Raw genomic sequence first — 22,718 nt, forward strand, 5'->3', positions numbered from 1 at the left:
TCGTTTCAACGCAGCATCCCACCTTTCGGCCCCAAAACATCCTTTGGTATTTGATCTGGGTGGGATTCCCCAGGACTGGTTATGGTGTCCATTGGGGGGACTCTGTCGCCGTCCTGCTCCTCCATGCGCTATATCCAAGTGAATCAGTCGCCTCACCTAGTGCGCTAGTATTTCAGGGGTCAAAAACCAAACTGATAAGGGCTGTGACCCTGCGCCTAGCCCAGCCTGCTGACGGAGCAGGTGTTGCTCCACACCCTGGAGAGGATTTGCAAGTCTTTCATTTTGCAGAGCTCAGTGACAGATAACTGTTCTCCAGTTACTTTTGTCATTTGGTCTTTGAGAAGCCCACTTGCTACAAGGCGGGAAATATCCACCAGCCTGTTGAAAACCCATGGCGTGCATGAAGCAGAGCTTTAAGTCCATGCTGACAAGAAAAGCGGGTGCTGGATAGTTGGGATTGCTCCCTCTGAGAGCTGGTGGGCTGGGAGATGGTGCAGCCCAAGCTGTTTTGTCTGTATTCACTGGTGCTCGCTTCCCAGGCAGCCGCTGTCTCCTGGCTCAGGCGGTGCAGGATAATATAAGTTGCAATTTTTCTTCTTTCCTTAGAGCCAACTGTCCTCTTTTACTTGGGAGAGTAACTTTTTTCTTCTCCACAGTTTAAAAATCACTAGGTTTCGGAGATCGAAATCGCCACAGATGGTGCAATAATTGGGGAATGTTGACCTACAGGATGGATTGCAACTTCACAGTACATTCAATACGATTCCTTTCAGGAATTTCAGTTTAAGTCTCTGTCCTGTTCTTAACCTTGTGGACACTTGTACTCTGCTGTCCTGAAAAGGAGTGGGTTTTCTCCTTGTTGGAACATTTTGTTTCTTGCATAGGAACACTGAATGTCAAGCCTATCTTGGAGAGTTCATGGTGGGTTCTGGTTGTCAGGGCATATGTATGTCATTACAGCGAGGAGATGGGGAGAAAAACTGTAGATATTTTAAGGTTCCTTTCCTCCAAGAGTAGGGACTTGGGGTAGAATAGATATCAACAAACGTCGACACAAAAATTCCCCCCTCTTTCATTCATGGAAGTTCTGCTTTCATTCTTCTATACTGTCAGTATTTCATTAGCTCTTCTGTCAGAGTTCTGCAAAATGTAAGTCTCAAAAATGTTAAACTGGAACAAAAAAAACCCCAAACCTTGAAAAGGTTTTTAAAAATATATGAATGTATTCCAAAGAAGAAAATAAGTCACAACTGTGCGTGTCTGTATGCTACCCTTTAATCAGTTGGGAAACCAAAGTGGTGACTTTCAGCTGTCACTGTATTAAGAACCAGTGCTGCCTTTTGTGGCAGTCTGTATATACTGAACTCAGTACTATGTAGTAAATATTCTTGCTGTGTTTTCATAACCATTCTACTTAGAGTAAGCGCTTCTTGGGTGGGTATTACAAATCTGTTAATCTTTATGGTATTTATAGGGTAATTTTTAACTCTCTTGAGCTCCTTACTTCCTTGTGGGTCAATTACTCAATTTATAACATTATGTCAGTTGTAAGAACTTTACCATCCAAGGGTAAACAGTGTTGGGTATGGTTCTTTACCTGTGTTGGCTCTTAGTTCTTTGTATATTAAGGTATGCAATAACTTACTCTGTGACTTATTTATTGGGATTTCTTTTAGTCTCCCTGGTTTGTACTGTAAAGTGACTACGAAGACTTATTTTAGCTGTTGTGCTTCATCACTAATGCAGGGAGAGGGGAAAACTTGCAGCAGTTCTCTCTGAAGACTGTTAATCAAGTTGCAGCTACTTAAGTCAAAATTGCTGTAAATAGTGTTTAAATATTTTCGATTGTCTATTGATGAAACCGATTACTGCGAGTCAAACATTTTGCTGTGTTGTGAGCACACAGCTCTCTAGGGGAGGGTTTGGCTCTGTAGTAGGGAGGGTTGGCTGACTTGATTTTATGTTCTTGCTGTAGTTGTCCATGTTAAAGTGAAAATCTGCTCCAACTCTGTGGGCTTTCGGTTGGCCTATGGAAAGAGAGAATAAAGTCATCTCCCAGCCCTGGAGTTTTTCTTCTTGAAATTGCCTTTCCCCTTGCTCCTTTTGCTACCATCAGCATTACCACAGCAGTGCAACCTGATGGTGGTGATCCTTGTGTAGCAAAGGGGCATGCCCTTTTTCCGTAGTGTTTTGCCCATTGAGAATATTTGGAGCTGTAGGGCAGGGGAGAGGTGTGTGTAGTCAAGAAGATTGCTGGTGACTTGGAAACCATGGGTTTGGGGAGCACCCGTCATCGCTCGTGTGGCCACTAGCTCTTGGAAACAGTAGAATGGAAGGAAATTTTCTGGAAGGCCTGAGGTAGATAAGACCAGAGGTGTGAAATAGTCTAGTGCTGAAGTCTCTTTGTTACCTGTGAACGCTGAAGTGTAATCTACCAGCTTTTCTTCTCTTATGCTTTTCTGTTGTATATTTTCAAGATGAAGCTTCTGCTGCAAAAGCAGGTTTCAGCATCTATGATGGGTTTTTGAGGATCTAATGAGTCCCCGAAGGAGCCCGTGTTCTAGTTGCACTTTTCTTTCTTCCCAGGGGTAAACCATGATTCATTCTCATGGACAAAGAGACCTTGTAGCATTTTTGGCATAACGTACTGTAGATTGTCACTCTTGATGAAGTGCATATTATTTTCAAAGATTCGGCCAGTTTGGTTTTTTTTTTTTTGGAGTTGGTTGTTTTGTAAGCATGTCACACTATGGTGTTCCTGGGTTTGTTTGTTTGTTTGTGTTTTTTTTCATAAAACTCCTCAATACTCTGTTTGCTTCTGGATTAGAAAAATGTCAAAGGGATAACGAAGGAAACAAAATTTTATTTTCATAATAGGAAGGTCAAATGTTTACTGCCTCAGCATCATTCATTCCATCAATAACAAGGCAATGAAAAACAGTATTTCAGCACTGCTCAGACCATCTTCTCCTAGGTACCTTATTCACATCTAGGCACACCTTTTGGAGTATTTGGCTTTACATTTTCCTAAAGGCAGGTGTGTGTGGGAGCTTTGTGCTGGTGTCTTTTCTCCTGCACAGCATGGCCATGGCATGGGTCTCTGAGGTGCCCTCTTGCCTTTTGTTAGCTTTATTTCAGAATTCGTGGGACTGGCAGGAGAAGCTGGCAGTGTCTTTCCTCCGGCTGGTGTGTGAGAAGTTGGTCAGCTAGAAAACCTTAAGTGAAAGTAAAGCTTTGGTTGGCAGGAGATGTGTTGTGTTTTTAAAACAACCTGTTTGCATGTGGTGCTCCAAAGGAAGTAAAGTTTGAAAAGAGTCATTCATCACGAGTCTTATCAGACTTTGCAGAAGTTGCATCTTATCTTTCCTATTGTTCATCTGAAATTGGAGACAGCTGAGTGGCAGCTTGTTCAATTTTTTGGTGATGTAGATGGCACTAATGAGTTAGATAAAAGCAGCTAGATGATGTAGGGAATATAGTTTCCCTTTGGAGGCAGTATCTAATTTGTTACACAGGACCATATTAAAATTTCTGACTACTCTTAAGTCATCAGGCAGCAGTAGTAACCAGGGTAGCTTTTGTTCATCCATCCAATATGTGGCATTAATTCCCCTCTGAACTCAGTTACTGTTGTCCACAGTTTTTCCTTCATGCTGTTACCATAGCACGAAGTACTGGTGCTTGCAAGTACATGGCTGTACATTTTGCTGAGAGTATGTGGCAGTTATGTTCTTCCATAGATTAACTATCATTTTACTAGTAGGCTTTTGGCTTGGTTTGGACTGTAAACTCTTCAGGGAGTGAGTCATCATGCATTGGAGCTGGGGTCACTAGCTGCTGCGCCAAAGCAACTCTCCCTGCCACCTCCCATGGTTTAAAGGTGGGGGTTTGACCTCTAAAACTGGATGGTGTAGTCCTGCCTCTGCCTCCCTACATCAAGGATTTGCATTTCTGGGACTTTGGTTTCACCTCTCTCTTGCCTTGGTGTGATCTGAAATAGTCCACGTGTGTCAGCCAACTGGTAGATGTTGGAAATTCGTTAATGAATATTTTCTATTTATTTAAATACATTATTTTTCTTCCACATGTTCCCCCTTTCCACATGTTTACTCCTTTAAAACAAGTTGTTACGCGGCTCTTGGTTTTAGTGTGGGAACTCTGTCCACTCGCAGGAATGTGTGCTACCAAACCAGTTTTGTTGTTTTTATAGAAACCTTGCCCACACACTCCTTTTGCTTTCCAAATATCTATAAATCCTTGCAGGATCCTGCTGACATCACTGTGGTGATCCACGTTTATTTTGTGATACTGTCTAGGGGTTAAAGCAAAGTAGAGTATGGAGTTAGGACAGGTGTGTTTTGTCCCCATCTTTGACTCCAGTCAAGTCTGGGCACTTAATACAGCAATTCATGTTATTTCCAAATAAATTGCTACATCACTATTCACTTACATTTTTCTATTAGCTCTCTAAACTGGTTTGTTTTACATTAGGTCAATTTGATCCTTTGCTGTCACTGCTCTTTAATTTTTATTTTTCTGCTTTTGCACTTGCTTTGCCATGTTGCCTCCTACTTCCCAGGTTGGGGATAGCTGAGCATGGATTTTGCTGGACTTGAAATATTATTTCTATTGATGAATAGTAGTGTGTTATTCACAGATACTAATAAGGTGTCAACATAATTTGCATTGGTATTTCTAAACCATATTGTAGTTTATCTTGAAATACTGTAAATATTTGTGTTTCTTTTCTGAAACAAACCTTTGTGTTTGTGCAAATATCTGATGGTAAATAGTTGTCTTCAAATGCTGATGAACTGGTCCATGGTAGATAGTTTCAGCTGTGTTCGGCATAACTACTCTTAAAAACTGGTAATTTGAGATGGGTGGAAAACTACATTTTACTTAGTTCATGGATTGCTGAAAGCTAAGTTGCATGCTGGACTTTTTTTGTTTGTTTCTTTTAATTGCATTAGCACTTTAATCCTGAGTACTTCTCATCATGGCTGTGGCTGATAGGTAGGTATCTGGTGGTAAATAGAACGGATGCTGCATTTTGAAAACATAATTTAGAGTCCTTTGCAAATGTCTGTTAATTCTTTGATTTCATGCTCTCTGACACAAGTGGTTTTTTATTATTATCTGAAGGACTGTGTCGTATCTGCAAAACAACTGTGAGATGGACCTCAGTTTTAGGGGAAAGGAAAGACCAGGGCAGGGCAAGTCTTCTCCACTTTGCTGGTTTCTTGTACCTGTATGGTGAGAAACTGCTCAGTCTCTGATCAATATATCACTGTAGAGCTGGGAATGTCTGAAAGGCACCTTGTGGTATATAGCAGAGATTGTTTCAGACAAACTGGAAATGAAATCGTGGAGCTGTTGTCTTGGTAAGTAAAGTGTAATTTTTCTAGCTCCCTCAAATAGGGGAATTTCTGTTCTAACAGCATAGTATTAATCTGAGATCAATGCAGTGTCTTGGCAGTCAGGGGAGGTTGGGAAAGAAATGCAGGGTGGGCAGGATAGAAGATTTTTGTTTGTATGAGTAAGCTTATAGTTTTTAATAATCTGATACTGCTGAGTTTATGCTTCAACATTGAAGCTTATTAGAATAATAGAAAATTGTTACACAGAGGGCAGAATATAGTGTGAAATGTGATTTGTCTCTTACACAGAGCTTGCACATTTAGTTATAATTTTTTGAAAGGTTAATTCCCAGTTTCTCTTCAGAACATTCTGTGCAGGCCTTTCTGTAGGGGGAAAAAAAAAAAAATTGGACCCAATTTAAATAGACAAGTCTTGTGAATCCTGAAAGAATTTGGGCATTTAGCCCAGGAAAGGGAGAGTTCTCTGCAAGAACTTCATTAACCCTGTCTGTCATCAAAATAAGTAATAAAAGTAGCTATGCAGACTTTATAAAGAACAGATCTTTTTTGTTTTACTCTGTAGCCTTGATCTGCAAGGCACTGGTGAATGAATCTTGTTCTTTAAGGAAAACTGTGCCCGTGTGGGAAAGGAGGTGGAGGTGTATTACATACAGTGATACAGAAGTGTGGATATGAACTAAACTGCATTAATTTTTGGAAAACGGGTGCCATTAGTTCCAGATACTCAGGAACATGTAGAGAAGCTGACTATTTTATTTGGTATAGATAAGGCACCTTATAGCAATATTGATAATATAGTCTCATTTAGCATATTTTGAGGTGGAAAAAATACAAACATATTTCTAACATAGCTATTTTTGTAAGTAGAAAAATGTTAAATCTTTTTACACAGGGAAGAGTTTCTGCTTCCGTTTGGCTGTTACTTGCAAGATCCAGATGCTGTGAAAGCTCTTCCTGCAATGCTAGCATCTGGCTGCTTGGAAGTTTTGCATAGGGTTTTATGAGGTGGCTTTGAAGTTCCCTTTGGATTTGAATCATATGAATCTTTAGATTGGCTGGGCTGCATAATTCTCGGCATCATTTCCTCTTACTTCTGATTATGAGAAATGTAAATACTTCAAGCTGTTGTTCTGATGTTTTGAAGTTGGGTGAACATATATCTATATATATATATCTCTCTGTCTTCCTCCATTCCTTTTCCCTGTATTTGAGACAGATATGTTGGCTATTAAAGACTGAAGTTAATGGCTCTAGAGGGAAACTGCATGAACAGAGTGGTTATAGCCAGTTTCATGGATTCTGAGCCCATCGGACATGGGCTTGCTCTTTTACTTTGGTCTGCCTAAGCTTTCCTTAAATATTTGAGAAATTACAGCAATATTTCAGAAGTATCTTTGTGAGGTTTTCTTAATATTTGTCAAGTGCTTGGAAGTGCGCTAATTAAAAGGTTTTTATCAGTGCTAAGTGGTGGTGTTTCTAATCACATACATATATATGTATTTACAGAAAAGTTTGTTAGGATTTAAGGTCATATGTTTGTTAAGCTTTGTGAGAACAGACCGGGCTGAACAGTTCCCACATTCAGGTTTTGGGACTGTAGCAGCAGAGCTTATTTAATTTTTTTTTTTTTTGTACTTGGATGTTACTTCTGTTTTTGTCTTACTGGCCTAAGATGATCTGTTTGCTTGTGCTCTTGCTTGAGATGGCTAGTTGCTAAAGGTGTCTTGATAGGAATAAGGTGTGGAAGTAGTTTCGATTCTTAGTTGTGTATGGTAGAAACTTATTTTAGGGACTGGCTTAAATTGGATGTTTTTGCCATAGGTCGGGAACAATCAGTCTTCCCTACTACTTGATTTTTGGCTCTTCTTTTTTACAAGGGCTCTTCGGATGTTGATCGAGAGTGGAAGCCATTTGTATTTCACATGTAGATTGTCAACTTTCTGGTAGTACAGTAAGTTTGCTTACTTACATGCAAATAGCTGATTGTTCCCTTGATGCGGAAGGGAGACTGTACAGCCAGTGTGATAATGAAGTTGACATTACTGGTACAGACAGTGCATGTTTCATAGCTGTATGTGATGTTACTTATTTCAGTTATGATTTAATGATGTGAAAATGTCTGGCAGTTTCTGTGAATGTATACGTTGTGAATATATTTCCAGCCTATATTTAATCTTTCCTTCATCAGAAATGAATGAATTCTGAGAAGGGTAACAGAAACGTTCTTAAATAATTTGGCTTCAGGCTTGAAAACTTTATTGCATTATAAATTAAAAGGTGAGCATGTTGTTGCATGCTTAGTAAGCAATACAGTAAAATTCCAGGTAGATTTAGTATGTGTTTATTTTTAACATGTGTTTCGTTAGCACCAGTAGTGGCCTGAGAGGTGTCTCACTAATGTTTCAAAGGTTGTAAAAATGAATATAGTGAATACTTTTGGAAGGCTCAAAATTGCAACTAGAAGAATATAAATTAAGGTGTGTCGGCTTCTTACTTTATCTGAAACATACATAAATGAAAAGTAGTTGAGGAAAAATGCAACCTGCTGTTACTGTGCTGTGTTTACAGTATTAGCTCTCTTCAAAGAAACTGTTGTGACTTTAAATGCTGCTGACTGCTATCCATCCTCAATTTTGGATGTGAATACGTATTTGATATTTATTGACATCTTACACAAACATTGTACATAAATATTTCAGGTGGTGTTGCACTAGGAAATTCCGTGCAGTAAAATAAGAGGTAGGAATAGTCCAGTTAGGCTGGCGAAAAGGAACATTTACCTTATCACATTGATTCCTTAGTCATAACTATAAATCACCAAGTACTTTTGGCACTGATCCTAGGACTGTTGAATAGGAGCTGTGTGAAACCATCCGTTGTAACGGATGGATTGAGCTACGTAGCATCTAAAGTGTATTCAGAAGACTTACAAACAATTATGGCTTTTGATTTGGGACCAAGTTCTAGGGAGCTTATACTACAACATAGGAAAAAAAAAAAAAAAACCAACCAGAACACAAAACACAACCCTTAACTCAGATTAAACCTTTTAAAACGAAAATTAGAAGTAAGCTAATTACCTTCCTGGTTGGTGGCAAGAACTGATGAAAGTAATGGGCGTACGAAACATTCTAACAAAAGTATTGTATAAATGCAAGTAGCATCTTCAGGCATAGTAATATGGTCGGGGAGGAGAGAATACTGTCAGACCTTGCTATTTTCAAGTCATTTTACTAGATTTGTCTGCAAACTAGAATACAGAGTATTTGAAATTATAATCTTGCTTGCTTAAAATGGGAATATGGACCTCAGCTGGATATAGAGGATGATTTGAAAGAGAGTGAGAAGTTTGACACAGATACTTAATTATTGGCAGGAAGCATTTGTTTTATTGACATCTACAGTGAGATGGCTCCGAATAGCTTTAAATAGTTGACTTAATGTCATTTTGCTTCTAGGTATGGAACAGTGAATTACAGTGTCTGTCACAGCATTTGTTTAATGAATATCAGTTGTTGACATAGTATGAAAAAGCTCTAGGGCTTTTCAGCCATTTTACTGAAACATTCTCAGTGGATTTTGGGTCTTTGAGAAGCCAGCACTCCCATTACTGGCTGTTGAAAATCTAGTTTGCACAGTCTTAACAAAAGGTCTGCACAAAGTCTTAACACAAACCTATCTGCACCTGCTTTCAGGGTAACTCCAACACTTGTAAAATGGAAGTGATTAAAACACCATTCTTTTGCTCAGTGGTCAATTTGTTACAAACATCCTCATCCTTTTTAGGGGTTTATAAATTGGAGGTACAATTTTCACTGAGGGCTGTGACTTGGTTTCTGCATTTTGATTGGGCAGCAGCTACTTGTAAAACTTTGAATATATGAATACATAAATATATTTTTGTATTTTCTCATTGCGAGGTCAATTCCATAGTTTGAATATTTGTAACTTCTATTAATGAGTTATTTAAGGTTGGATGAGGATATGCTTCTGAAAGTTTTCAGAAATATCGAACTGTTAAATGAAATTCAAATAAAGGTTGAGTTAAAAAAAAAACAGCTGGGGTCCTTAGTACTTAAAAATACTGATAAAGAAAATTTTACTTTGAAACACAACTATTGACTTTAACTGTATTTGGTGACTGATGCTTTTATTACTCTTAAGTACTAGATCCAGGGCCTACCCTTTAAAGCTTCCCTGACACTAAAGGCTGGGAAAGTTGTTTTCTGCCAGTTTTCATTTGGCCTTCAGAGCTTATTTCAGTGAGGATGATTAAAGTTATATTAGATAATATATTAGCACTTTGGTCTTGGATGGCATTACTAAATCTAACAAAGCTGTGTAACTGAGTGATCTTAATACATCATTTTTTAGAGTCTGTTTGCGCTTCCATATATTTTATGCTTTCTCGGGCTTTGCAGGTGTACGTAACTCATGCTGTGTTACATTTGCATGCATGTATCTATAGATACAGTTTCATCTTAATGCTAAACCTAAAATTTTGAAACTATTTACTGGTGATATATCTGCACTCTATTTAACAGTTTTTGCTTGAATTCCCTCATTGCAATCTGGAGCTGTCGGTAAGACAAACCGTACAATCCTTCCTCTGCAGGGCTGGTGGTGTTTGTAGGCAGCCTTGCCACCACGGAGCTCCAGCCAGCTGTATGTTGTGTAGGCAGCTCTTTCTGAACAATTTTTTACTGAATTTTATTATTTAACTCTGCCCTTGCAGCGTTCTCTCCTGTCTCTTGCATTTCAGTGGCATTCCTCATGTTGTTTTCTTTAACATTCATATTCATATTTTTTTTCAGTGTTGGCAGGTGTGTATTTCACATTAACATGAGGGGTTTTTTGGATGTTAGACTGCTATTTGCTTATGGTAATTTCCAGTCATCATAAGGTGACTGTTGAGAGAGATGAGCAGAGAGGAAAAAATTGTCAAGCATTTACAGTAAATACTCTCTGCTTTTGGAAACGCTGTCAGAAGTTTAATTGTTAGGTTCAAGTAAGTTTGTCATGTGCCAGACAGAATCAGTCTGCTGTAATGAACGGGTTACGCATTTCACCAGCAAAAAGGGAGAGTGAGAAACCAAGGGATGCTCAGGATTTCCTGTCACCTTGCACTGCAGAAGGAATGGGGTAGGCTTTTTAACCTAGCCTGTAATTAGGTTTTGCATGGAAGCATATATTACTGTGCTTGCTTTGCCAAAGCTCTTCAGTATGATGGATGAGATTTAAAGGTTGATCTGACTAAATTGCAATGAGAATACTAACGACAAAGATATTTCTGTTGTGAACTATTCCTACCAGACATCATAGCTGTGACAGAAACGGTGTAAGATAATGGACAATAAAAGTCACTCGAAAATAATACTCTCCTAGGATTGGACTGCCTTCCCCACAGCACGTACCCTGAACCACAGCGATAATGTAATCATAAGCCAAGATCATCATTTAAATATATAGGTAATCTCATATAGTATCTTGACAGATTTATTTTATGAGCAAGGAAGAGGAAGAATATTATTGGACAGTAGAGAGGAAGAAAGTGTTACTGATGTGGTTGTGTTTATTTTGTAAAATAGTTTGCATTGCTTCAGTCTTTGGGGAGTCTGCAGTGAACAGCATGCTGATGGCTCAGGGGAGGTGGGGAGTCTGGGCTCCCACTGACAGCTCATCCACTGTGGATATCGACAGCTGACCTAGGAGCCTGGTTTATGTGCACTGGTGGATTTTATTCACTGTTAATCTCAATTCTTTGTATATGTTAAATGATGGAAATTTGTGCAGTAGTTTAAGTAATGTACTTGACTGTGTTTGCCGTTTTGTTTTTGTTTTGTTTTACACAAGGTACCCAAACAGGGCTGCTTGCCCCCCCCCCACCAAGTCCCCGTGTAGCTAGAGGATATGACAGGGATATAGTAACTGAGTGGAAAAGCATATATATGTATCTTGCATGATATTTGAGGGCACTGGAGCAGGTCAGAGGTACAAAAAGCCCCATAACAGTTCCAGGAAGGGCACAGCTGCCCCCACTTCACAGCTAGGAATGCTGAGACTCCTTGAGATGGAGTTGTGTCACTTTTACAATAGCAAGTGGTACAAACGTGGAAAACCTCGTAGTTTATTCTGCAGAATACTTTTTGTGGCAGTACTAGGTGAAGTTGGAATTGCTGTGGTTCATTCTTCATTTACAAAGCTGTTCACTGTGAAGTCTCCAGTATGTATTACAGAAAGAGCTGCTCTGTGCAGTGCCACCCCTTGCTGTGTCCCTGACCACTGAGGATTGGTTTAGCAATGGCTGGAGTGTTTGGGTTTGCTGGCTCCTCCAGTGTTGTGGGGAGCAGCAGAGCTGAACGCTGGGCATGTGGAAGCAGCTGGTGTGTCTTGCAGGAAGGTGAAGAATGTTGGTACAGAAAACGGTTGTAACACTGAGTGCTCCAACTGCTCCATTGCTGTCTACTTTAGAGGTGCATGGTCCTATCATGTTGATTATACATCTGGGAACAAATAATTTGGCCTGTAGTTGAGTTTGAGGCATCTGGAGACACATGGTGATACCCGATTAGACTGGCCACAGCTGTTTCACCAAGCCGGTTTAGAGAGGAGCTGCACCTGAGGCAGTCGGGTGTGTGAGACTGAACGCCAAGATGCTGATGAGTTTATGCTCCTTAATGAGTGTCTCGTAACTAATGATCTTGGCCTTTGCTACCCAGTGCCCTGGGCTGTTTTGCTCTGAGAATCCCACCTGTCAGGTACCTGCGAGGTACCACAGGGTTCAATGGGGTTTTGTGTTTTGTTTTGCTTTCTACTGATTCAGGTGTCAGATGGATGGCATGGGGCGTACCCATCCTTAGGTGCCCAAAGAAGAATTGCGGTGTGGGACATGGTAGGGGAGCTGACTGGACTAGAGGAGTTTTATTTTCCCTTGCTTTGTAAAAACTCACAGGTTACCTGTGAATAGTGCCACTGTATGCAGTAATAACTGTACTGCAGAAGGGTTATGGTAAGTGGCAGGATGCTTGAAGACTGATGCTGGTCACTTATGTTACTGCATGGATGGGGTCTTTTCTTTTTCAGGTGTTTTGGCATAGCTGCACATACGTTTTGTGTTTCTGTTTTGCATTATGCCACTATGGAGTGCAGGGCACATGGTGAGAGACAAACCTACATCAAGTTGTAGTTTGAGAGAGTAAGCTGCTCATCCCACATGGGCTTTGGTCATATTCCCCACCATGTTGTTAAATTTATTCTGAATTCTTAGAGAGTAACTGAATTGTCTGCAAAACTATTCAGATACGAACCTGAAGAAAATGAGGCGGAAGTTTTTGGTACCTTGAGTATTTTCAGTGCATGATTTTCAAAATTTCTCAGCTTATACCTTAAGCTCCGTTGGGAGAAGTGAACAGCCCTACGCTGAGTTCGGTTATATTTTCTCAAATGCTTTATCTATTTTAAGTTGGTGTCTGATTTAATTGGAAATCTTTCACTTCCTTCCATTGTTTTTGGAAACTGTTTCCCCCAGTGGATCAGGTACAGGCAAACAATCCTGCACCATTCAGTTATATGGGAGCTGCCATATTTTGTGTGTGGCTCTATGCTGTTATGATGTCTTTCTTGTATTAGAAAGTTAAAAGCTTTACCAAGACAACGTATGTCTCAATTTATACTATGCAGCTAAGTACTGATATTTTAATAATTGGAAATATCGGTGGATTTTGTATTCATGAGAGTTCCCTCTGATTTTTGGTATGATAAATGTACTTTTGTGGTTGGTGTGGAGGGAAGTGAGCCTGTGTCTGTTACTGTAAAATAGATATGCACATATACAAGGTAATTGATTTTGCTCGTATTGAATGATCGTAAACACCAGTATTCGAAAGCAACCTGAACTGCTGATGTTCTTGCTGTTGTGAAAGTTATTACATTGGTTGGCAGCCAAGCCAAGTAGTTTGGAATTTGTCTGGCTGATTAAAATTGACTCCAAATACTAAAACAATTGTGATACATCCTTAACACGACTTGGCTGGAATATCCTGAAAGTAATGCTGCATCAGTAGAGCTTCAGTGAAGTCTTCCTCCCTGCGCTTTGTTTACCAGTAGGCACAAACATGGTTATCTGCTTCACTTACCTGTTCTCTCCAGGACTGGAACCCAATTGCTATAATTTGTTTTCTTTTTTAATGTATAGTTCCCAAAGCAGATAATTGCTTTTCTGGAGGTAGAGGTAAACCCTTCAGTTTTGATTAAAATAGGGTGGAGATCTGTCTTCAAAAGCTGGAAAATGCTGCAAGAGATTTTATGAACTGTATACAGTCCTTCCTTTTGTGTATGTGGATTTTTGAGGCATGTGTGTTATTGGAGACTTATGTGTATGAGGTAGTTGAGTATTCATAGTAATTCCAGAAAGCTGTTAGGTTGTTCTTGTAATGCCTTTCACAGATGATGATCCTGTTCTTTTATCCCCTTTCTGGAAATATATGTGATGCTTCATGCAATTTAAAAATGTTTCAATTTACTGTCATGGTCAAGACCCAGTCTGAAAATGTTTGACACTGCAAAGCTTTGTAGGAAATTTGGAAGCAGGAATAAAAAAGCCTCACTTAAGTAGTAAAAGTGCAGAGCTAGAACAATGTAAAGTAAAAACGTGCCAACGTTAAGAGACCTAATTCCAAGACCTCTTTGTCTTATTTCCTACTATTGTCTTTGGCTGTTTAAACAGTTAAAAAAAATCTTCAATCATTTGTCTGCAACTGGTCCCCCCCATCCCCCCCGTTTGATAATAAGGAAATGAGACCGAATCTGGAGTGTTATTGTCACTGCTTGGTTTTGTGTTGAGTAGCTTTTTTTTTTTCTTCCCTATTTGGTTTCTTTGATGCTGTATTGTGTCAGTGATACTGTTGCTGCTAAGAAGTGACATGTAAAGTAAATTTGTTGATCTTGGTCCAGCTGTTAGTAGAGTTACATCCTAAAATACACCAGGATAGTAGATTTATTTTCTCCCACTTCTCAGGCAGGTCAAAATTAGATGGGAAGACATAACTTTGGTTTAGACATGGTGGCCACTGGTTCTAGATGTTGGTGAATTAAGTGTTGCTTTTAGGATTGCTACTTAAAAAAATGACTAAAGGAAAATTCATTACCTATTAATATCACCGTCAGTTAATGAGGCATTACGTGCTTTAACTAAGCTGAAATGTGATGCAGTTCAGCCTTTTTACTGCATTGTGGTTAACATTCACGTGATGCTGCGTGTAGAAACAGCTTCTCTTAGCATGAGGTGCTTCCATCCTAACCTGTATAGCCCGAGTGAGATGGGAGATTGTAGCTCATCCAAGTAACTTTGAGAAGGTCATTCCTTTTCAAAGGAATGAAGATAAGACTTCTGGTATGCTACATCTCATTCAAATGCTTATGTTAATTTCAAGGAAGGGTCTCATGGTAACTGTTTGATTCCATGAGATAACTTATTTAATGCAGGTTGTGTAGCCTGAATGGACTGATGGAGTAAGGCGTGGCTAAACAGGTTTAAACATTTCTGATGTATTTATGGTTTTCTAAAGTAGTCTAAAATAACTGCTATCTAACATGTTGCAGCTAATATCCAAACTAACTTCAGGATTAGTAAAATGTAGCTCAAAATGTGGTCACTTCCTCAGGAGAGTGCAAGTCTGGTTTTAAGCACTTGTATCGGATGCTGTCATGTTCTTTGCTCAACATTTTCATGTTTAAAAATATCATTGCAGTATTGGTTCTGCAGTTAGACTTTTTAAAGGAGAGTATCAAAAACCTCACAGAATTTTTGTAGAATGACAATTTTGTGCAATCTGGGTACCTTTTTTGACATCATAAAGTGCCTTTGTGTTGTTGGCTGCTATTTGAAGACCCCCTGTGAAGCCCCTTCCCGGGGATCCCCCTTCCAGTCTACCTATAACATGTGCTTGCCAATAGCCCAGAATAGCCGAGCTGACAGCTTCGAGCAGGACACGCTGTCCCGTAGGTGTCAGCGGGCTCAGAGCTGGTGTCATGTGAGCTGTGCCATATCTCTTTTCAAAGCTGATATTTTGTTCTTACTTGTTCCTTTACTTCCAGCTGTAGTGCTTTAAACAAACAGTGACCAAACCCAAATACTCCACCTAATGCATTCCCGTACACACTTGTGGCAGCTAGGCTGTTCTGAGCTGTTAATTGCCTTCCTGTTGTCTAATCTCTCACAGTAAGTAACTGTACCTTGAGTTTCCTTACAGCAGCTGGAAGGCTAAGGTTCTCTTAGGAATGTCCCAGATTTTTGCATGATAAGATGGCTCAGGTTCTTGTATTCAGAAATAACTGCCTTTTTTCTTTTTGAGCTTTAGTCCTTTCCGAAGGCAGGACGCAGTAGATACACTGTTTGATCTGTGTTAGACTACAGGTATTTCACATGACACTGCCTGGACATGCCTTTTATCTTGAGGCTGTAAATGTGAAATTTCTGAATTCCTTTGGAGATAAGTGGTGAGAAGCAAGGCTGTCAGTGGCCTGCAGTGTTTTCTCTGTGTTTGTGGACTCAGAATAGAAAGAACCTGTGTTACGTTCTCCCTTCAAGTAAACAGCCTTTCTTCAAATCATCAATAATAAAATAATTAAGATAGTTCTGGCAGTGTAATGTAAGGTAGAAATTTCATAGGACAGTTTAATGTTTATATTAAGAGACATTTTTTTATTTATTTTTTAATTATTCACCTGGTTACCAATAAACCTACAAATGCCTGATACTGAAGGAATCCTAAAATCAAACTTCTTCATACTAGTAGTGATTATCCTTCTCCCACTAGAGTTTCATAGTACTGACTTTGAAAAACTGTTTTTAATTGAGAGCAACCCATGTGTTAGCCTGTTTATATGCAGCAGGTACTCCAGCTCTCACAGCTCTTTTCTAGTGAGTGTTTGTTAGCATGGAAGTTCATTTGCTTAAGAAACAAGAAGAGCCTTTTCTCTGCTTTCTCTCCAGTACTGTGTGTGCATGTGTTACAGTAGCTGGTGTTGGGAAAGATCTGCCAGAGCTAAAGGCTTATTTCACTGACAACTGTTAAAATAACCAAGCACTACTTGCTACAGAAATTCTTCTTCATATTTTCTTTTCCACTCCCCCAAATATTTAAAATACCTTTGTATTTTAAATTAAGAGTTAGTCATTGCCCAAGTGCCAGGCATGCACTATTAATACACTATTGAAGTCAGGTTGTGCTCTTTCACTGAGTGAATACTTGCCAAAACTTGAAACAAGTTTCTGCAAGTGCTTGTGTTGGCCACTAAATCTTCCCTTGTCACAGATAGGCTTCTAGTCACTGCTGAGGACAGCAACAATGCGACTCTAAATGACATATTACCTAGAGCATGTGTGGATAATGAATAACTAGCTATGAATAATATCATTAAATAAGTCCAAAAAACCTGCATACAGTCCTTTGGAGGGAAAAGATGTTAGTGTATTTATCGTGCATGTTCTGTATATGCTGTGAATGTATTTTGAGGACTGGCTTTGCTGGGGGCCAGAGCCTGACCCCAGAACTGGCATGGAGCAACGAGCACTGTGATCCACTCTGTGTCCCCCAAATAGCTGACAAAACTACCAGGATTTGTCCCAGAGTCAGGCTCAGACATGGCGACACTAAGTTTCAAGTATGGTTTTTGTTTCCTAGAAGGGCTAGAAAATATGTGTATGTTCAGTCTCTTCTGCATCTGCAAACAGGAAATGTATCTAGAAGGCTTTCGGCCAAAAGCCCGTACCTGCCCTCTGTTACTGTTCACTGCAGTGTTCCTGAAGTCTGTGCACAGCTCTGTGTCAGAGGAGGATTAGTTAATCTGGGATCACAGTGTTGTTCCAGCACTGGGAATGTCTCAGCTGCCTGATGGGCAGCTCTTTACAACTTCTGCACTTTACAGGACCATTTTGGAAGGTGAGAAGACTATCATTTCAGATAACTGTGTTGTGCTGGCCTGGAAACTGCAGCATTTGAGCCCACGCTCTGCAGGGAGGGACCTTGTGGGAGGGAAAGTGTGGAAACCACTTAGAGTGGTCTCAGTGTCGTGGCTGGGGTTTGTGGGCAGGGGTGGCTCGTCCTGATGCTGAGGCACAGCGGCTGCCCACATGCGCTGGGAGGAATGGAGTTTTTCTGCACAGTGGCAATGAGCAGTCAAGGGCAGTCGTACCCATACTGCTGTGTGTTGGACTTGGGTCACATTTTCAAATGTCCAGCAACTTATTTAAAAAGTCACAAGTCTGGTACATCCAGTTCAGGAAGCAAGTTCCTTTGCCTTGTTCAACCATTGTGGGAATGTAACTTTTTCATTTTTTTTCCTCTCTCTTTTTTTAAAATTTAAAAAAAGGAAACTGACTATCACACTTCCAATTCTTTCTAATTGGTTTGCGTTATGGTTGATTATAACCTCTTTTTTGAGCCCTCTCACCCAAGTACTTGTGTCTCTTCTTCCTTCCTGTTACCCACAAGCTTTTGCTTGGTTTTATAATACTGTTCAAAATAAAACTAATCTCGTCATACTGTGAAATAGTTTGATTCAAGGTAGACCCACAATGTGATGTACAGAAGTCTTATGTTACAAGTGCTGGATTTCACAGCTCTTCACCAGCTGTGCTACCAGCATAAATGAAGATTAAATTTTGTTTTGTGTTGTGGCTCAGAACTTCACAAACAAGATCTTTGCACTTAAAAAAGGGAGCGGAGACTGAATTGGTCTCTCTAGGGTGAAGGGTAGTTTTAGAATGAAATTGAAGGATCATTGCAAACAGTGATGGTGAATTTATTTTTGCCTGCTTACAGTAAGCTCTGTATCTGGTAACTTTTGCTAGATTCTCTTCTCTAGCACCACATCCTCTTAAAATTTATGTAATTTTTGTAGGAAATTCTGCTGGACAGGTGTGCTTAGTAATTGCTGCAGGTAAAACTGGAACAAATTAATTCATGGAATTCTCCCTTGTTTGTTTGTTTGTTCCCAGAATAATAGTTTGATCTCATTGAATCTAATATGGTTTCTAGCTGGTGCTTCCTGTGGCTTACCAACCTGCATGAAAACTTTTAATTGGGGGTGGGGAAGAAAGAATTGTCTCTGGCCAAAGAAAGCTACAACTGGTGAGACTTTTTGTGATTTTTGTTTTACAAATGGAAACATGCTAACCTTTCTTGAATTGTCCACTAAGTATTTGATACCATTGGGGATCATCTGGGTTTCAGTAGTTCTAGGGGAAGTAACGCTAGCTGCTGTTAGAGTTGACAGAAGCAATATCTTTTGTAAATAACATTACCACTGACCAAATAAACCCATTTTCTGTTATTTTGCTTATTATGGAATGATAGCAGTAATAATTGTGATATTGGTATTTTTGTTTTGTAATCTCAGGAGAGTGAGGGTAGCTTTGACCTGTTGCTGTGTCCTTTCAGCTTGCAGGCAGCAGTGGGTGCGTTCTGGTCCGTCAGTGAACAGCTGAGCTCCTGTGGGGCTGGTGATAGATAAGGGTTTTCTTTCTTTGAGAATTGTATGCATGAGTCAATCCGAGAGAAGAAAGGGGAGGAATCACTTCTTGCTGTCTTGATGTACAACCCCATGTAGGCACACCCCTAGAAAGAGTTTCTTACTTTCAGCGCTGGATGAACAGTGACTCTCTCCCCTCTTTCTTTTAACTCCAGCAGAACTGTGAGGCAGAGTTTGGTATGATACCATGGAAGGGCAGCATAACCATCCACATCATCTAGGGGACCAGAACAACCCTCTTTGCAAGCTGCCAGGGCAGGAATACCAGCATGATCCTCAGGTAAGTGCATATGTCTCTAATCTTTCTCATTCTGCGTTTTCTTCCCTTCCTCTTATAAAGGTCTACAGATTTCCTAGCTTTTAGCCACCCCCCCCCCCCCCCCCCCCCCCCCCCCCGCCGCTTTTGTTTATAGTGCAGTTATAGCAGTTTTAAGGTATATCCAGTTTGGGATTCTGCCAGCTAGCTAGAGTTTCCTGAATGCAGTTTTTTGATGATAATAAGAGAAAAAGGAAATAGTTTGAATTTTGCTTAAAGCAAGTATTTTTAAATAGTCTTATAAAAACATGTACTGTGTTGGCTTTCTGTTCTCTGATTCTTCGAAGAAAAGGCTAAAGAAAAGTAGTTGATTGTGTAAGTGAATAATTGTATTTTATCTCCTTTTAGAGTTTAATAATAAATGCTGAAGAGGTAATTACCAAATATAAGAAAAAGCTAATCCTACATGAAACTGTAGGCTCTTTGTCATCATTTCCTCTGAGTCTCTGGAATCTCTCCCACAATGTATTTTGTATAGACTGTTATCAAGTTTTGCTATAGCGGCTCATACCTCTATCTTTTTCATGCCTTTCTGCACAAGTGGGCTAAAACTAGGGCTAGAGCTGCATTCAGAGTAATGTTGATAACTTCACTGTAATCGTGAAACTTGTATTTTGTGAATTCTGGCTGCTTGCCTTTTTTAGACTGTTAGTCTGTTTATCAGAGCAATTAAGTTTTACCTATATGTATTTTAAGGAGTAAACGAAAAGCATCATCGAAAAGTTGTCAGAAAGAAGACTATTGCAACTGTGGTGTAACATTACCTTGGGGAGGGGGCTGTAGGTGTTAATTTTTCATTCCGAATGTGCAGTCCAGTGGTGATCCAGGTTACTTGAACAAGAGGTGGTTGTTAGGAGAGCTGTATCACAACACAGTATAGGATTTGCAAAAGTGGTAAGTTGCCTACAGAGTACAACCAATGTATCTTACGCAGCACTGCTGGGAAAGTAAGGTGGTATGGAGCAAAGCCCCCCTCTCCTAATGTAGCAATTTGTCATATTAAGTCATTTAATAATAACTGAATCCCCTTGATTAATCTCCTAGAATTAGCCAGTTGCATTTTGAGCAATTAGGGTTAATTACTGCCTCATTTGGCAGGATAGAGCCCCTGTAATTATTTCATGAACAAGATTAGGAAGTGTTCCTGTGCAGCAGATACGTTCATGGCATCTTGGAGCACATGTTAGAATTTGTAATGACATAGTTAAGTGTAATTAGTAGCTAATAATCTGTGTTCTGCTGTTATGCTGATGCTGAGTGGGCTCATTTTGCTGTATGGTCATTGTTCAGTGAAACCTCCCCTCAACTCTGTTAATATCCAAGTTGTGTTAATGGAGGTCTCTGAGTATATTAACTGTTCTGAGAATGATCTAGTTTGGAATTAGGATTGCAGAAATACTTTATTTGGTTTTGCTGTTAAAATAAAATTTAAAAAAAAGCTGAATATCAAAAACACACAGTCTACCAGAGAATTGAAAAAAATGCGTCTCCTCAGCAAACTCAGTTTAGAAATTAATGAAAATTGTACTATTTAGATGGCAGGCTACCTTACATTGATGGCATGATATGATTGCTTATTACGTATTTCTGATTTTCCATTTTGCAGGAACATAATTATAGATCATTTTCAATTTTCTGGTACCTATTACCTGGAAGAATCAAAAATTACATAATTTCTTTCTTCCAAAGATACAAGTAATGCAGACATGCTATATAATAGCTTGTGGAAGAGAGAGGCTTGGGAAGGAAAAATTGGCCAAACTTGTCTTACAAGAAATGTCATAGGGATAAAAGCTTAATCAGAAAAAACAGAACTTGAGCTTTAGAGTCTTGGATGAGGATCGGTTTTTGTATGGAATGACCCTCTTCCTTCTAGCCCTTTCATTCAAAACTACTGTGTCACCCCCAGAAAGACCAGAGCAACAGTGTGCTCCTCTAGTAGAAACTTTTCCTATAATTATGCTACTTCCTAAAGCTTTTTTTTTTTCATTCTGACAGAGGTGTTATTTCTGTTTTATAACTAGTTAGTATAGAGCTATGAGTAAGTGTATCAGACTTTTCTTTCTGTCTTTAACTACTACAGTTTAGTTAAGATGACACTTTTGAGTAATGCTTCATATTTAGAAGTTTTCTAAAGTGAATATATAAATATAAAGAAGGCCCAATAAAATCATAGTTTTAGCTTCTGGCTCCCTTGCCTGTCCAGCATTACCCTGATGAAGTTCATCAGCAAGAGGCAGAACATTTTCTAGTAATTTTCCAGAGTGAATGTGTCAATTATTTAAGTCTCTGGATTACTTAGTGTTCATAGCAGTAAGCAATAAATGTTATTTAGGAGTATATCAGTGATATAAAAATATGGAGCTGTAATTTTTTACTTGATTTTTGTACTAAATAAACACTAACTCACTTTTAAACAACCCTTTTATATACTCAACACAGCAGCAGAGCTGTTCATGGCAGTTTCATTTCGGTCTGTGAATTGAAGGTAGATTTGAACTGGTCATCTAGCAGCAAAGACTTCAATTTATTGTTTTCTGAAATGCTTAGATTATTTCTATGTTAATATTAATTTCTTTGTGAATATCACCTTGGTCAACTATTTTCAAGCTGGTATTTCTCTCTTTCCTTGTCATAAGCTAGTACAAATACCTGCTGATAGGGATGTTAGAACTTTGAAATTCAAGCCAAGTTCTTCAGGAAACTTTAAATTCTAGGTAACAGGTCAGGTTAAGGATATTTTATGATGACTGTGTAGTCTAGTTTTGAAGCTGCGAATGGAAAAACCTGATGTATTCTTCAATAATTACTTGACTACGTGTTTGAAGGATAATCCATATTTTAGAAGTTTCCTTTCTCTTCTGAGCTTAGAAGTTCTTTTTTTAATCAATCTGTTCTAATGTGTTCCCATAAATTCACACTGGAATTTCAGACTCAAAGTATGCAAAATTCTTTTCAGGTAGGCATTATTGAATGGAGATGGGTGTATAATTTGGGACATCATAAAGAGGTTTGAAACACTGATGTTGATAGTAAATCATTGCTTATAATGTATATGTGTTCAACTGGAGGGGCTGAAGCTTCCCCATCTACTATCACAGATGTCTTTTAAAGGTGAAATTAGTTTATGGTAAATGTCATTCAGATGAAGTATGCACTTTAGAAGCAAGGAAACCATTCCTTTAAAATTAATGATGCATTGCAAATATCAGAAAAAACCTTATATCCAGCGTAAAGATAATTAAAATTCAGGTCAGAAGTGTATGACTTAGTCGGGCTAAATTTTTTAATGAGATTTCAGAAAATTAATTGGCCGAGTATGTTTTTACTCTTCTAAGGAATATTTCATTTCATGGCTTTACAGGAAAGATGCTTTTATTGGCATCTAAAGATTGTAGTGTCTTGACTTTTTAACTGTTGGTTAACCAATCTTTAAGAATTTTTAGGCTGATTACAAATAATCTAAACATCTTGTAACCTTGTAGCCA

General features: G+C 39.1%; 1 protein-coding gene across 5 annotated transcripts in view; it reads left to right on the forward strand.

Moving 5' to 3' along the window:
• NEK6 (NIMA related kinase 6) overlaps positions 1–22,718 on the forward strand; it is a 70,897-nt gene that overhangs the window by 7,089 nt on the left and 41,090 nt on the right. For 2 of the 5 annotated variants that reach the window (XM_029999629.2, XM_029999626.1), the window contains exon 2: positions 19,070–19,194. In XM_029999629.2, the coding sequence (XP_029855489.1) occupies positions 19,102–19,194 (93 nt within the window). In that variant the 5' untranslated portion in view covers positions 19,070–19,101. Of the gene's footprint in view, positions 1–18,308; positions 18,515–19,069; positions 19,195–22,718 lie in introns of those variants that run through there. The other 3 variants (XM_029999627.2, XM_029999625.2, XM_029999630.2) reach the window with 2 other exon arrangements.

This window comes from Aquila chrysaetos, chromosome 24, assembly GCF_900496995.4.
Source record: "Aquila chrysaetos chrysaetos chromosome 24, bAquChr1.4, whole genome shotgun sequence".
Classification (NCBI taxonomy): Eukaryota; Metazoa; Chordata; class Aves; order Accipitriformes; family Accipitridae; genus Aquila; species Aquila chrysaetos.